Source organism: Nanorana parkeri, unplaced genomic scaffold (genome assembly GCF_000935625.1).
Source record: "Nanorana parkeri isolate BGI_ZX_2015 unplaced genomic scaffold, ASM93562v1 scaffold731, whole genome shotgun sequence".
Classification (NCBI taxonomy): domain Eukaryota; kingdom Metazoa; phylum Chordata; class Amphibia; order Anura; family Dicroglossidae; genus Nanorana; species Nanorana parkeri.
In genome coordinates, this window is record NW_017306999.1 from 831822 (window position 1) to 847413 (window position 15592).

General features: G+C 47.5%; 1 protein-coding gene across 1 annotated transcript in view; it reads right to left on the reverse strand.

Moving 5' to 3' along the window:
• GABBR1 (gamma-aminobutyric acid type B receptor subunit 1) overlaps positions 1–15592 on the reverse strand; it is a 105195-nt gene that overhangs the window by 84629 nt on the left and 4974 nt on the right. Inside the window, exons 3-4 of the mRNA XM_018564178.1 lie at positions 15260–15463; positions 11987–12175 (exon numbers count right to left, since the gene is read on the reverse strand). Coding sequence (XP_018419680.1) covers positions 11987–12175; positions 15260–15463 — 393 coding nt within the window. The remainder of the gene's footprint in view (positions 1–11986; positions 12176–15259; positions 15464–15592) is intronic.

A 15592-nucleotide genomic window follows, 5' to 3' on the forward strand; every position in this document is an offset into this window, starting at 1 on the left:
GCCGCTCTGCTCACTGCAGTCAGAGACTCGGGACTCGGCGGCGGAGGACGGAACCAGAGGAGAGAGGTAAGTGCAGGGGGGAGGGGAGAAGGCTGCGGACTGTTTACATGTGAACTCGGCAACATCGCTGAGTTCACATGTAAACGAAAAATCGGCTTCCCTCCCTCTACATTTAGCTCGGCTTGTACAAAGCAGGACAGAATGTAGAGAGGGCAACTTCCCCACAAGGACACCGCTGCCGCCCCTCTACTGCCTGCTGCCCCAAGGTCGGGACTCGGTTGGCCTTGTGGGAAATCCAGCCCTGGTCACATTGCAACGTTTTGGGGCCACTCAGGGTCCCTTCATCAGGTCCCTGCCTGATCAAGGGACCCTAAGTGGCCCCCGACACATTGCATTGTGACAAGATGTGTGTGCCAGTGGCATCACAAGGGGGGTGCAGGGGGTGCGGCCCGCACCCAGGTGACACCATTGGAGGGGTGACACCAAAATGACTGAGCCCGACAGTTGCTCGAGAGATAGGAGGAGACCCGGCGGCATGCCTCATCCCGCCGGGTGACGTCCCCTCCTCTCTCTTCCGCCGTCCATCACCAAGATGGCCACCGGCAGGTAACAGCGGTACCGTGCGTGACGTCATCAAGCGCATGGGGGATGAAGTCAGATGCGTACGCGATTACGTCACTGCGGGGTGTCACCCGCTACCCACACCGCATGTCACCCCGCCTCGGGACGCCTCTGGTGTGTGCATCAATAAAATGATCCCTTCTTGAAGATTTGACCACGGTGTCCTGGTGATAGATTCTGTTACTATGGGAACTGCAGGGAGAAAGTGACGCTTTTATGACCAGAGATCTTTAACACCGAGATGCCCAGGCCAAACTTATCAGCGTCAGTAACTTGACAATAACGCTATGACTAATTTGCATACCTAAATTATTGTTATAATATATTAAGTCTAAATTTAATACACATAAACCCGACATTAAAACCCAGGTCTGCTTTCTTTTCTATTATAGGATGACAAATGCACAAAAATGTGAACAAATAATAATTAAAAAATTATTATTATAGTAAACATTTTTTTTATTTATTTTTTTAATCTATGAATGAATGCCTTTTTTATTACTGTGATTGTATCTGACAAGTACAGTGTTAAAGGAGAACTATGAGGTGAGTGCTTTTCACTCACCTCATAGTTCTAGCCGAAGTGTGACAATGAGACTGTCGCAGAAACACTGCCACCTGCAAGATGATGGCGTATCTTGTCAATGAAGCCTCCAGCTTACATGTGATCATTGTCATAGCTGACATATTCTTCTGTCTTCACTGGGGATTGAAGCTGGCCGTGACAGCTGGGATTGAGAGCTGCCATCTGCGCACAGTGCTGGCTGGTGTTTTTTAACTCCGGAGATAAATCTTAAAACTGCATTTAAGTACCTTCACTATGAACAACAATGTATCTTATTTGTGTATCACTCGGCTGTAGATCCTCCAATCATCTCTGAATTGGTGCTGACACTGTCCTTCCTTCTAGAGGGTGACTACTTGTGTTCCCCATGGTCCCTGTGTGTGTTGTAAAGTAGTCACCGCTCCAAGCTCGCTCCCAGGGTGGACTACAATCTCATTACAAATGGTCTAACTAAGCGTGAAATTGTAGTCCATCCTGGGAGTGAGCTTGGAGCCACCCAGAATTCCTGTGCAAGGCAGGCTTTGCACTCAATGCAAGGCCTGCCTAAAAAGTTATTAAACCATTGTAATTAAAATAAATGTTTAAAAAAAACTGGGGGGGGGGGGGGGGGGGTCGGACTGGCTTCCATGGTGCAGGGGGTGATTTTACCATCCTTCATCCTTCCCTATTCTTTGGGTGATATCTAGAAGAATGCCCAGTAACCCAAACCTCACTGCACTCTAGCATCATCCCATGGGATTTGGGCTACTTTGCATTCCCCAGGTTATCACCTGAAGGATGCAGATGTTACCCTCGCCTAGGCAGAGCATTTCGCCCCTGATTATCTCTAACCATCTCTCCTCTGTTGGCCATAGTGAAGTCTTCCCTTTTAGACCCTTCTTCGAATACTCGTACTCGCCAAAATGCTCTGGTACTTACGTCCGATAAGGGGCGGGCTGGGGGGTATGGCCACGAGGGAGTTCCATCCATACATGCATTGCTTACAGCTCCCTCACGTGTCCTGTAGAGGTGCCTGGACCCGAGTGACGTCACATTCTGGCTCCCGGCACCTCTACAGGGCGCGCAAGGGAGCTGTACAAGCAATGCACATATGAATGGAGCTCCGTCACAACACAGCAGCCCACACTGGACCCCAGGCCAAGGATCCGCTCCAGTTCTGGTATGTGTTTTTGAGGGTCCATTCACACTAGTACTGTTTGTTAATGGCACAAACCTGTGCAATTACCGCACTGTGTGACTTGGGTCACGACTAAATGACTGGGCCCTGAGGTTACACGGGTTGAGAACCACTGCTCTAGATGACTTCAAGTAAAAACATATGTATAGGGTTTTTAGAAACAAATATCGGAGGGGGCTTCAGGGAATGGGGGGAGGTGAGTTATATGCCCGGGTTCCATTTTAAAGGAGAACTATGAGGGAGCGGGGGGGGGTCGGGGGGGGGTGCTTTTCATTTTCCCCGCTCCGATCCTCCAGCGCTGACAGGTGGAACAGACGGGGGAGGGGGCGGGTACAGCTGGCTCTGCCTCTAGATAGGCAGATCCAGCTGTCACTCACGCAGCTGGGTGGATCCAGACATAATTGTCGGGATCCGTTTCAGCTGCGGCGTCTCAGTATATAGGGAGCTGTAGCTCGCGGTATACTGAGCTTAGGGTGACGGGAGGATGCTAGTTTGTGTCATCCCGTTACCCTTAGGAGAACTATGGGGAAAAGCCCTAACCCCATAGTTCTCCTTTAACAGACCAAATAGAAGAAAACAGGTGTTCATTGTTGGGGTTTCCTGTACATACCTGTACATACATCCTCTAATATCAGGATTAGTATTATACTCATCATAGTACTGTAGTACTTTTTGAAGTTAGCCAAGTGCAGCCCGTGATTCAGCTCTGAGCTCCATTTGCCTCTTACATTTCTGACCTATAGCGCTGGAAACTTCCAAATATTTTACTAGAAAAACTAGAAGCAATTAAATTGTTCTCGGTGAGAAAAATCCAGCTGAATCCTTACGTAGTTATACACTAAGTGGCCAGTTTATTATGACCACCTGATGTTTGTAGGCAAATTAGCTATAATTTGGCGCTGAAGTTGCTATAGGGCCAGACCATTATAAATAGGGAAGCAGGTTGGTTACCACGACAATAGAAGTGATTTGTTTCTGAAGATACGGGGAAACAACGCGATGTAACAGCCTTTGAACGCGGGATGATTGTTGGCGCTCGGAGCCATGGAGCGAGTATCAGCAAAACAGCAGAATTCGTTAAATGTTCAAGAGCAGCTGTTGTTAAAGTTTTAAAGACCGGACTGTCAGCCGAAAATCTGGGTCTGAACGTGCGAATTGTGGCCGTCAGCGACTAGTCAATGTTAGGGCAGAACGGGGGAGGGGCAAGACGGGTACAAGACAACAGAAGGGCAACAGCGCAGTGTCAGATTCCTCGCGTTACCTTTCAACATCTCGTGGAGTCACGAGGCGGCCCAACCAAGTACTGATGGGGTGGTCATAATAATCTGGCCACTCAGTGTATGCACTTTGATAGAAGTGTTGCCCATCATCAAATATCCAGCAGATCTCACCTCGGGGATACAATGTATTTTTCATGAACAATTTTCTATCATTATAAAATCTAGCGCCTCTGTATCAAATATTCACACTGAAGTATATCCCAAAATGTGACAATGTATCTTCAACCGAGGTGCCGTAATATTATAAGTGTCTCCACAGCACTCAACTGCTCTAACCCACACCATATAGCTGAGAGAAGCACTTACCAGATCCAACGACCTCACAAGATGAAAGAGGTCATCTTCCGGCCAGATTGTCTAACACTCCAGCACTGTGCAGGAGCACATTCTATCTGGATTTGGGTTCCTCGGCTTCCCCAACATCCTGTGAGAAGGGCCAATGACATCACCCTGGTCTACACAAGCACAATGTTACTGGGATGTAGTTCTATGAAGGTTCTGATTGATCCAGGTCATGGTATAGAGTAGCTAGTAGTAGTCAGTCCCATTCAACTGGGCTTGTTCTGTAATGTTGAAGATGTTTCAGAGCCTTTCCAAACCACTTCTTTACATGTAATGAGTGTCAGGAACATTCCCCAGCATTTATAGCCACACATAGCCACAGACACCTCAATTCAATCACCATAGAACGGCAGATGTTGATTTGTCTAAAGTTTTGTGGCTATCCAGGCTGGGCTTTCGCTAAAAACATCCACATGGTCAAACAAAAGCACAGGACCATCAATTAATGAGAAGAAGCAGAACACACCGAGTAATATAGTCATCCAATACGTAGGTGGAGCAGGGGCGTCCCAAGGCCAGGTGTCATCCGGAATGGGTACTGGGTGACACCCCGCCGTGACGTCACCACGCATGCGCAGCCATCTCGGTGTTACCTGCCGGTGGCCATCTTGGTGATGGACACCGGCAAAAAGCGGAGGGCACATTCGCCCGGCAGGATAAGGTATGCCGCCGGGTCCCCTCCTCTCTCCTGCAATTGTCGGGCTCTCTGTCCATGATCGAGTGCCCCACTTCTCAGAGGGGGTTGTAATTGGTGAGGGTGCTCTCCGCACACCTTTCAGCAGTCCCGGCCAGTAGAGATGAGGTGCTTGCAGTAACTCCCACGGATGGCACCGTGTAATGCACAAAGTAGAAAAAATAGGTTACCAGCACTCACAGTGCTGGTAACCTATTTTTTCTACTTCTCAGAGGGGGTGACACCAAAATGACAGTCATTTTGGTGTCACCCCTCCAATGGTGTTAACCGGGTGCGGGCCGCACCCCAGTAGTGACACCTCTGAGCTGGATTGTTGAAGAACTCTTGTTGAAGAATCTTTAACACAAATCCCATCCTTTTGTCTTTCAAGCCCAGCAATACACGGAGACAAAAACTAACACATCCAAAAGACCCAACACCCAAACACAAGAGAAGAAACCTGCTATATACAGTGCAATGTAGTGAGGATGCACAGACCTGTATAAGGGGAATACAAAACAACATCTCAACCAATGAATGACCCAACAGATTCTACGTGTCAAGACTCTCCTATACCTTAAGGAAAAGGGACATTTGTTTAGGACAGTGAGGTGCACATTTTGGACTAGTTCACAAGAGCCGTGAAAGAGGCCATCTCCATCAAATTGTAACAACCATCCCTGAACAGGGGTGGGGACCTTCAACACCATCTGTCTTCCACATTCCATAACAGCACGCAATGCCAGGCTTCGGTAAACATAGCTAGCAGGGTATTGTCTTGTATTAAAAAGGGAATGTACTGTAGAGACACAGCGATAATTTTGCCATTTAATAGATCGCTGGTTCGGCCTCATCTGGAGTATGCGGTCCAGTTTTGGTCACCAATCCACAGAAAGGAAGTCCTTGAGCTGGAGAGGGTCCAGAGAAGGGCAACTAAACTAATTAAGGGGATGGCGGACCAACAAGGTTACTAAATTTTAATTTCTTCACGCTGGAACTGAGGAGATTAAGAGAGGACATGATTTTGATGTACAAAATGTTTGGTGGTGATGGCAACATCGGCAATACATTTTTTACAGTAAACTCCATAACAATGACTAGAGGCCACCACCTAAAACTGGTGGAGAAAAGATTTAACCACAAAGGGGCGTAGGAGCTTCTTCTCAGTCAGACCGGTTACATTTTGGAACTCGCTGCCACAAGCAGTGATGTCAGCAGAGAGCATTGAATCATTCAAAAATCAATTAGATACCTTCCTCAGAGACCGTAACATACAGGGGTACAGGTACACCTAAAAACTAAGACCACCCAGGGACTCGTGTACACACACAACACACACTTACACATAAAGGTTGAACTCGATGGACCTGTGTCTTTATTCAACCTCAAATACTATGTAATAGTCACTATAATGCCTTCTTTAATATCTCTACCCTGTCATTTTGACAGCAATTCACAGCTTCAGTCATGTAAATTCCTGACACAAGGATGGGATTATGTAACTAGAACTGGGTGATTCCACAACTTTCATACCTCCCATCCTGTTGTTGGACAGTCAACACCTGCTCTTCCGTAGTGATTGGATTAAGGTGTCTTTGTGGACATAAATGTTGGGGAATGTTCCTGACACTTTAGACTTGAAGAAGTGGTATGGATAAGTTGCCAAACGTCTTCAACATTCCAGAACAAGTCCAGCTGAATATGACTTATTACTACTACTAGCTACTGCGATGTATTCTTCCACCAGAATCACTGAGCCATAACAAGGAGGTCCCATTGTATCCTGGAGGAGGAGTGTCAATCCCTTCTTGACCATCCAATCCCTATAAGGCTGTGAAATCCATGGGGTGCTCAGTGTAGTATGCAGAGGAAGTTTGGTGATTTCACTTAAAGGAAACATTGTTATCTGTAGTGGCCGGGTATTGGGCGTGGAAGACACACAAGGCTGGAGGATGTGTTACAAAGCATGTTCGGACCTCTTACTGCTTGTGAGGTCATTGGATCTGGTGAATGCTCCATACAGATTTATGGTGGAGGTCACGGTGGTTGAGCGGTGTGGAGATACAATATTGCATTGATAATATACGTTGTCACATTTTGGGATAAACTTCGCTGTGAATATTTGATATAGAAGACCTAAATTTTGAAATTACATTTCAGTGGACTGGACATCGTTCTTTTCATGTTAGCAGCCATTTAAGTGTTCATAGTAAGCACGGACTTTTCCTTGTCTCACAATTCTCTACAATTACCTTCACTGTCCAGCTCAGCACAAACCAACTCACCATCTGAAAGATACGGGATGACTTTCACCACTAGAGGGCAGCAGACTTCACCAGTCTGGGTTACATTTCCAACATTAGTAGGTGGGGATCAATGACTGAAGGAGTAGAGAATGTTCACTTTCAAAGTGAATTTCCACTTATCTTAGTGAATGGGGTTAAACAAAATGAAATTCACTTTGCAAAGAATATTCAATCATGTGCACGGAACATTAAAAAAGCACAATTTTAGCTTGCACATGATTTGATAATTAAAGCTAAACTCGGGGATAAGCAAATATTGTCCTCATACAAGAGTCATGAGTATTCTTCCTGGAATCTTGGTGAGCTTTGTGTATTTATTCCAGATCTGTGCAGTAATCCAGTGGGACACTTGGAGCTTCCTGTAATAAAGACCGGTCACTGCTGATCTCTCTCCTTGTGCAGGGTGACTGGTCTTGTCTCCGCCCCCTCCTGTAATAAAGGACGCTCACTGCTGATCTCTCTCCTTGTGCAGGGTGACCGGTCTTGTCTCCGCCCCCTCCTGTAGCAGCACCGTTAAAGCCCAGGACTTTAACTTTCTAGCAGATGTCTCACTGACAACTCAGATTTTCCTGATTTGTCTAACTGGGTGACTTCATCTGAAACTCTGCTCAATGAGTTGTGTCCATTGACTTCTTCAGTGGAGTTCTAGATGACTTCCAATGGGATGATGTCACCTGCAACTCTGCCCGACGCGTTGCATTCATTGACTTCTGAAGAAGTCAGTTGAAACTCCACCCAAAACATTGTGTCCTTTTGACTTCTGAAGAAGTCAATAGAGTGGAATTCCAGGTGACGTCCATAGGGATGGCTTTATCTGAAATGACCCAAAATGACTGAAGAAGTCAGTGGAGCGGAGTTTCAGATGCCGTCTAACAGGATGACATCATCTGAAACTTCGCCAAGCGCATTGCATCCATTGACTTCTTTAGTAGTCAGTGGAACCTCCACCCAACGCATTGTCCATTGACTTCAGAAGAAGTCAATGAAAACTCCGTCCAACACGTTGCGTCCATTGACTTCTTCTATCTCATATGACGGAACACTTTACAATGGGGTCAGCATTCCATTCATTACCCAGAAGAGGGAAACAAGTGCATTTAGACCTCAGTTTAATTACGAGGTCCGACCATCAGGTGAGAGGCGCTTGGTGGAGGCTGTTTGATTTTTGACGACGTGACAACATTTATTTCACATTTCTATTTATTTTTCCTATTGAAAGACTTCTATATACACCGAGTGGCCAGATTATTATGACCCCCCATCAGTACTTCGTTGGGCCACCAGATAACTTCGTTGGGCCGCCTCGTGACTCCACGAGATGTTGAAAGGTGATGCGAGGAATCTGACACGGCGCTGTTGCCCTTCTGTTGTCTTGTACCAGTCTTGCCCCTCCCCCGTTCTGCCCTAACATTGACTAGTCGCTGACGACCACAATTCGCATGTTCAGACCCAGATTTTCGGCTGACAGTCCGGTCTTTAAACACTTTAACAACAGCCGCTCTTGAACAATTAACTAATTCTGCTGTTTTGCTGATACTCGCTCCATGGCCCCGAGCGCCAACAATCATCCCACGTTCAAAGGCTGTTAAAGGAGAACTATGAGGGGGGCGCTTTTCACTCACCTCATAGTTCTAGCCGACGTGTGACAATGAGACTGTCAGCGGTCGGCTCAGTAGATCGGGAGGTGAGAGAACCCATACCGGCGTTCGCTCACCTCTCGATCCTGTCATGGCTCTCTGCCGTGACAGGGGAGGGGCTGGATTCCCCCCTCCCCGCTCCGATCCTTCAGCGCTGACTGGCAGAACGGACGGGGGAGGGGGCGGGTACAGCTGGCTCAACCTCTAGATAGGCAGAGCCAGCTGTCAGTCACGCAGCTGGGTGGATCCCGGCATAATTGTCGGGATCCGTCCCGGCTGCGGCGTCTCAGTATACCCGGAGCTACAGCTCGCGGGTATACTGAGCCTAGGGTGAGGGGAGGACGCTAGTTTGTGTCCTCCCGTTACCCTAAGGAGAACTATGGGGAAAAGCCTTAACCCCGGATCTTCAGAAACAAATCACTTCTACTGTCGTGGTAAACAACCCGCTTCCCTATTTATAATGGTCTGGCCCTCTAGCAACTTCAGCGCCAAATTATAGCTAATTTGCCTACAAATGTCAGGTGGTCATAATAATCTGGACACTCAATGTATATTGGAGTTTATTGAACAGCCCATAACACGGACCATTTTTTCTTCTCACCAAGAGTGGGAGTGTTGACATCTTCACATTAGAGCTTAAAAAAAAAGACCACAGGGACAATGTTTTTTTCTTATTATAAAGATTCAACTCAACCTCTCACAGGTCTGTTCTGCACAGGCTATGCACAGCACAGTGATGATGTCATGAGTACTTTTACAAGGTAAAATCCAGGTTTCCAAAGGCATTTGGCACATGTAAAGTGGGTTTATATTAGGGATGCACAGATATATCGGCCGCCGAAACATATCGGGCGAAAATGGCAGTTTTGGCATTTGGCATAATGCTCTCCTCCCTACACCGCTCGCTCAGCCTCCTGTGACAGCGTGTCAGAGGGGAGAGCGGGATGTCGGTTTTAGCATTTCCATTTCGTGCACCTCTAATTTATATCCTTTGTGGCTATTGAGGAATATATTGAAAAGTTGCATGCCTGAAGTTCAGCTTTAAACAAGCTGCATTGCCTTGCACAGGTTTGCTTCAAGCCAGCTGTTGTGGAACTATAAGTCCCATGAGGCATTGCAAGACTGACAGTTACAGGCATGACTCTCAGAGGTATGTTGAGATTTGTAGTTAAAGCACAGCTGGAGGACCGGAGTTGTCCACCCCTGGTTTAAGCCAAAGGACTGTCGAAATGATTGCTTTTCTTTCCTATCCTAAAATTCTCCTCTTGTTCTCCAATTTAAAAGTTTGATGTTGAACGTTGTAAGCCACCAAAATTGGTGAGATCAGGAAAAAAAAAGGAAAGGAAAGCTCCATCTTCATTTCCCTCCGTTGAAATGTTAGATTTTGATGAAGATGGCAGAAATTATTAGTCAATGCTTTTAGGGAGAAGAAAAGTGGAAGACTTTGTACATTATCATCTATGGTCAGCTACAAAAAAGATTTAACTGACTAAGGCTGGCCATACACTATGGTGTGTATTTATTTAAAAAAATTGCAGGGCCATTCCTCCTGTGAAACTGCAATGTAGATTCGTTCTGTGCGAATGGAGGCAAAACCCAATGTTATTAGTATATTTACATTCCAGGCTGATTGTAATTCATTCATAAGATTAGAGCGAATCAGGAAAGTACCAGAAGATGCCACTAGATGGAGCTGAAGAGTATAGGAGAGATGTATTGATTTCCGATTACCTTTGGCTCCATCTAGTGACCATAAGTGATTCAAAACTTCCCATGACCAGAACCACACATCAGCTTCCAGCCCATCTATGTGTATGTCGGTGTTCTATCGAAAGTTCCAACTCCTCGAGTTCTCCAACCATCTGACTTCCGGTATAGTTAGAAGTAAGAGGTTTGGCTGAGAAGGCTGTACTGCACTTGGGCCACCCGCGGCATTTCCCTATACACATACTACACAGCAATAAAGCATTAAAATGAACTAGGTTTACAGTAATCCAACACGTTATTAATCAGAGTTGCCCCACTCAATATGTCCACATGTAGGCGGGGTTCACTCTCGGGGTCTTGCGTGTGAGTTCCCTTTTGTTTGGCTCTGGTAACGCCGTGCATGCAACTCGACACCAGGCACCCCACGGTCAGGGGCCTCGGCCTCGTGCAAACACTCCCCCACGTGTAGTACTGCGCACACAGGGCCTCATGGCTTCTACCGCCTCTGCGGTATTCGGCGCTTCCTCCCCCGTAGGGAGAAAGGCCACCATGAAAAGGCACCCTATGTCGGGCATAGCCCCATTGCACACCTACCCTCTTCCGGATGGTTACAGCCACGATACAGTCCAACATCACACTCCTGTAGAACCCCACCTTCTCAGAGGTTGGAGGGAGAAGAACCAGTCCACACAGATAGTCTTGACAGAATGAACATGACAATGAAGTATACGTTCAGCCACCCCCGGGTGGGATGACGGCACATCACTTGATAGTTGCATAGTGATACAGATTAGAGAGAGAGAACAGCCCAGGTGCAGCCCAGAGTCCACGACTTCGGCCAGAGGCCCACTGGCAAATATCGTCAGTACTACAGCTTCTCACTATTCTCCGGAATCCTATCCTTGTCAGTCCTAGCTCGGTGGTTTCCCCCTCCAGGGGAAACTGGGGAATCTCAGTAGCTCTACATAGTCCTAGGCCTGGTCCTGTCCTTCCCATGGACCAGCCTATGTTTTAGAATCAGTCTCCCTCCGGAGACTCTGCATACAGTCTTAGACTTCTGCTCTCCTGTACTGCTCTGAACTCCCTTCCCCTCTCTGGCGCCCCCTATAAATCAACTCTCCTGGGACACAGAGTCTCCCCAGGCCAGAGCTACATCTATCTCTAGTTCCCCATGGGGGCATCTAGTGGCCGTTGGCCGTACTGCACCTACCTACACGCAAGCGGCTGCCATATTGAGTAGGGCAACTGAGATTAATAACGTGCTGGACTAGTCTGACCCTAGTTCATGTTAATACTTTATTGCTGTGTAGTACAGTATGTGTGTAGGGAAATGCCGCGGGTGGCCCACGTGCAGTACAGCCTTCTCGGCCAAATCTCTCACTTCTAACTATACCGGAAGTCAGATGGTTGGAGAACTCGAGGAGTTGGAACTTTCGATAGAACACCGTCCCTTCCGCCATCAATCTGACAGCGACCTTTACATTTAGCAAAGCACCGAGCACTTGGATGGCTAAGATCTTTCATTAGCTAGTTCAGAATTTTTTAAAAAACCATATTGATGTCTGTGCTAAAGAGACCAAATAACGAGCAGAGACCCGGGGCGTATGTCTGCTAAAGCCTCCTGAAGGAATCCCCTCCCCTCATCCCAGCAACCATTTTTACCTCCTTCTCATCTCACCTTGGCAGGCAGGTTTAGGGTGGTCCCACTTCCCGAATTTGGTGCACATGCTGTGGCTGGAGCCCACCAGCAGGAATCCTGGGTCACATCGGAAGCGGATACTCGTGCCTTCCATCGGTACCCGGCCTGTCATGCTGACATCCACCTGCCCGTTCTCCAGCTTCAGGTGCATGCGAGGGCAGGTGGGCACTGCGAGGGAGGAGGAAAGACAAGAGTCAGAGATGAGAAGCAGGAGAAGCAGAACCCCGGCCCCAAACTTTTTATTCTAGTTTCGGATAGGGTCATATAAGCTTTAAAGGAGAACTATGAGGTGAGTGCTTTTCACTCACCTCATAGTTCTAGCCAACCTGTGACAATGAGACTGTCACAGGTCAGCTCAGTAGATCGGGAGGTGAGCGAACACATACCGGGTTCGCTCACCTCTCGATCCTGTCACGGCTCTCTGCCGTGACAGGGGAGGGGCTGGATTCCCCTCTCCCCGCTCCGATCCGCCAGCGCTGACTGGCAGAACGGACGGGGGAGGGGGCGGGTACAGCTGGCTCTGCCTCTAGATAGGCAGAGCCAGCTGTCACTCATGCAGCTGGGCGGATCTCGACGTCGATTTTGGGATCCGCTCCGGCTGCGGCGTCTTAGTATACCCCGAGTTGTAGCTCGCGGTATACTGAGCTTAGGGTAACGGGAGGGCGCTAGTTTGTGTCCTCCCGTTACCCTAAGGAGAACTATGGGGAAAAACACTGACCCCATAGTTCTCCTTTAACCCTTGCAGTGGGGCTAGCTGCTCATTTTTCTCTAGGGGCTAGAATAAAAGAAATACACTCAACTGATCCTCTGTCCCACCTGGCTGCTTGACCAGTCCAGCAGCTTCTTCTCCCCCGGGTTCCAGTGGTCTAAACCCCACTGATGTCAGTCTATTCACTTGCATTAGACGTGAGGGTGCCAAGGGTAAATACCACAGCTGGAGGGGGAGAGAGGTGAGCACTAGCTGCCACAGGACCGAGGATCAGGTGAGTATATCTTCTGTATTCCACCCCCTAGAGAAAAGCAAGCAGTGCGGGGGTAGCCCCACTGCAAGGGTTAACGGTTTGCATACATAGAGTTCTCCTTTAAAGACCGTATTCAGAGAGTGGTGATCAATTATTCCTACTCTGAATGGTCTGAGGTTGTTAGTGGTGTCCCCCAAGGTTCAGTATTGGGTCCCTTACTGTTTATTCTAGCTATCCCTAAAATAATACCTGCCGGTCCTGCCTAGAAGGTCCTTGTTTAGGGCACCTTCTGTTGTAGGGTGACACCTGTCTCCCAGTTGTATTGCTGCGTTGTCACCAAGTCAAATGAGCCACTTAGAAGGCTACATAAAAAAGCAAGCTGGCCTTAAAAAAGCATGTCCTGGCAAAGTAAAGCTGAGGTTTATTCTGCTTATATTTTGCATTCCCCGGTCCTTCTCCTCTCTTTCAAAAGAAACTTTCTGATTTCATTATATATCTTGTTTTAGATCCAGTGATGTCATCAATCGGCCTCTGTGCTTCCCTATACTGTGCAGGCAGATCATGGCTTATGGGAGGGGCCAGCAGGGTACTGCACATAGCTTAGTTATACCAGGAAGCTGTGGTAACGCCCCTCGTGTGATGCTGAGTCTCTATGATTGAAACAACTGAGATCCAATTAATGAAAGGGGCGGGGCCAGGGACTGGCTGAGGAGGAACCTTTACCATGAGGTCCAAAAAAAGTGCAGTCACTGTACTATGTGGTCACAATAGAGTGTAATAAACTCTACCATGAGGTCCCAATAGAGTGCAGTCACCTTTACCCCAAGGACCAAAGAGAGTTCAGTCACCTTTACCAGGAGGTCCAAAAAGAGTGCAGGCACCTTTAGCACAAGGACCAAAAAGAATGCAGTCACTGTACCATGTGGTCACAATAGAGAGTAATAAACTCTACCATGAGGTCCCAATAGAGTGCAGTCACCTTTACCCCAAGGACCAAAGAGAGTTCAGTCACCTTTACCAGGAGGTCCAAAAAGAGTGCAGGCACCTTTAGCACAAGGACCAAAAAGAATGCAGTCACTGTACCATGTGGTCACAATAGAGAGTAATAAACTCTACCATGAGGTCCCAATAGAGTGCAGTCACCTTTACCCCAAGGACCAAAGAGAGTTCAGTCACCTTTACCAGGAGGTCCAAAAAGAGTGCAGGCACCTTTAGCACAAGGACCAAAAAGAATGCAGTCACTGTACCATGTGGTCACAATAGAGAGTAATAAACTCTACCATGAGGTCCCAATAGAGTGCAGTCACCTTTACCCCAAGGACCAAAGAGAGTTCAGTCACCTTTACCAGGAGGTCCAAAAAGAGTGCAGGCACCTTTAGCACAAGGACCAAAAAGAATGCAGTCACTGTACCATGTGGTCACAATAGAGTGTAATAAACTCTACCACAGGGTCCCAATAGAATGCAGCCACTCCACCATGAGATCCCAATAGAGTGCAGCCACTCCACCATGAGGTCCCAATAGAGTGCAGTCACCTTTACCACGAGGTCCCAATAGAATGCAGCCACTCTTCCCTGAGGTCACAATAGAGGGTAATGAAAGAAACGGCAGAATTATAAGGCCCTACACAGCTTCTTTCCGGCCTTGATGAGCATTGCTGTAGGTGACTGGGTGAGGATCAGGCCATATGGGCCCACCTATACAAATAACAGGCACTACTTGCCATCAGATACACTTGTTTGGCACTGTGCCGGGGGCCCTGATCCCTCACTTGTCTGTACAGTACAGGTGAAACTCGACTAATTAGAATATCGTGCAAAAGTAATTGCAGTAAGTGCTGCAAAAGGGGCCCAAACCAAGTACTGAGTACATATGCATGCTTGTACTTTTCAGAGGTCCGATATTGTTCTATGTACAATCCTTGTTTTATTGATTGCATGTAATAATCTACTTTTTTTAGGTTGTGGATTTGGGGTTCTTGGGGTTTTCATGAGCTGTAAGCCATAATCATCACAATGATGACAAATCACGGCTTGAACTATCTTGCTTTGCATGTAATGAGTCTCTCTCATATATTAGTTTCACCGCATAAGTTGCATTAGTCAAATAAATGAACTTTGCACGATATTCTAATTATTCGAGTTTCACCTGTAAAGGGGTGGAAGTATTAGCTGCGTGTATGCAGCATTATCCATGAACCAAGCTGCAAGGTACATTCACAGGTTTGGAGACAGGTGAGACAGATGGCCACCTATGGGCACCTAAGGAAAAAAATCTAAGAGAAACTTACGACAGCGGCTGGGCTTGTCCATATCTGTCCAGGTTCCGTCCGTCTGGCACTTGCGTACTTTTGGACCAGAAATCTCCCGTTCTCCGCGGCAAACAAATTCAATCTCATAATCCACCGGGAGCATCTCAACCGCCTTTACCTGAGAAAGGGTGAGACCCCTGTAACGGATCCCCCCATCCCTAGGGGGGTGTATGATCCGGCATCCTGCAATGGGGTGAGAGGGCACAGTGAACGCACAGGGTATATATAACTGCACTCACCTCATACACTGCACTGCTTGGTGAGGACACATCTACCCTGCTATGGACTATTTCTCTCTGGCTCCATCTCTAG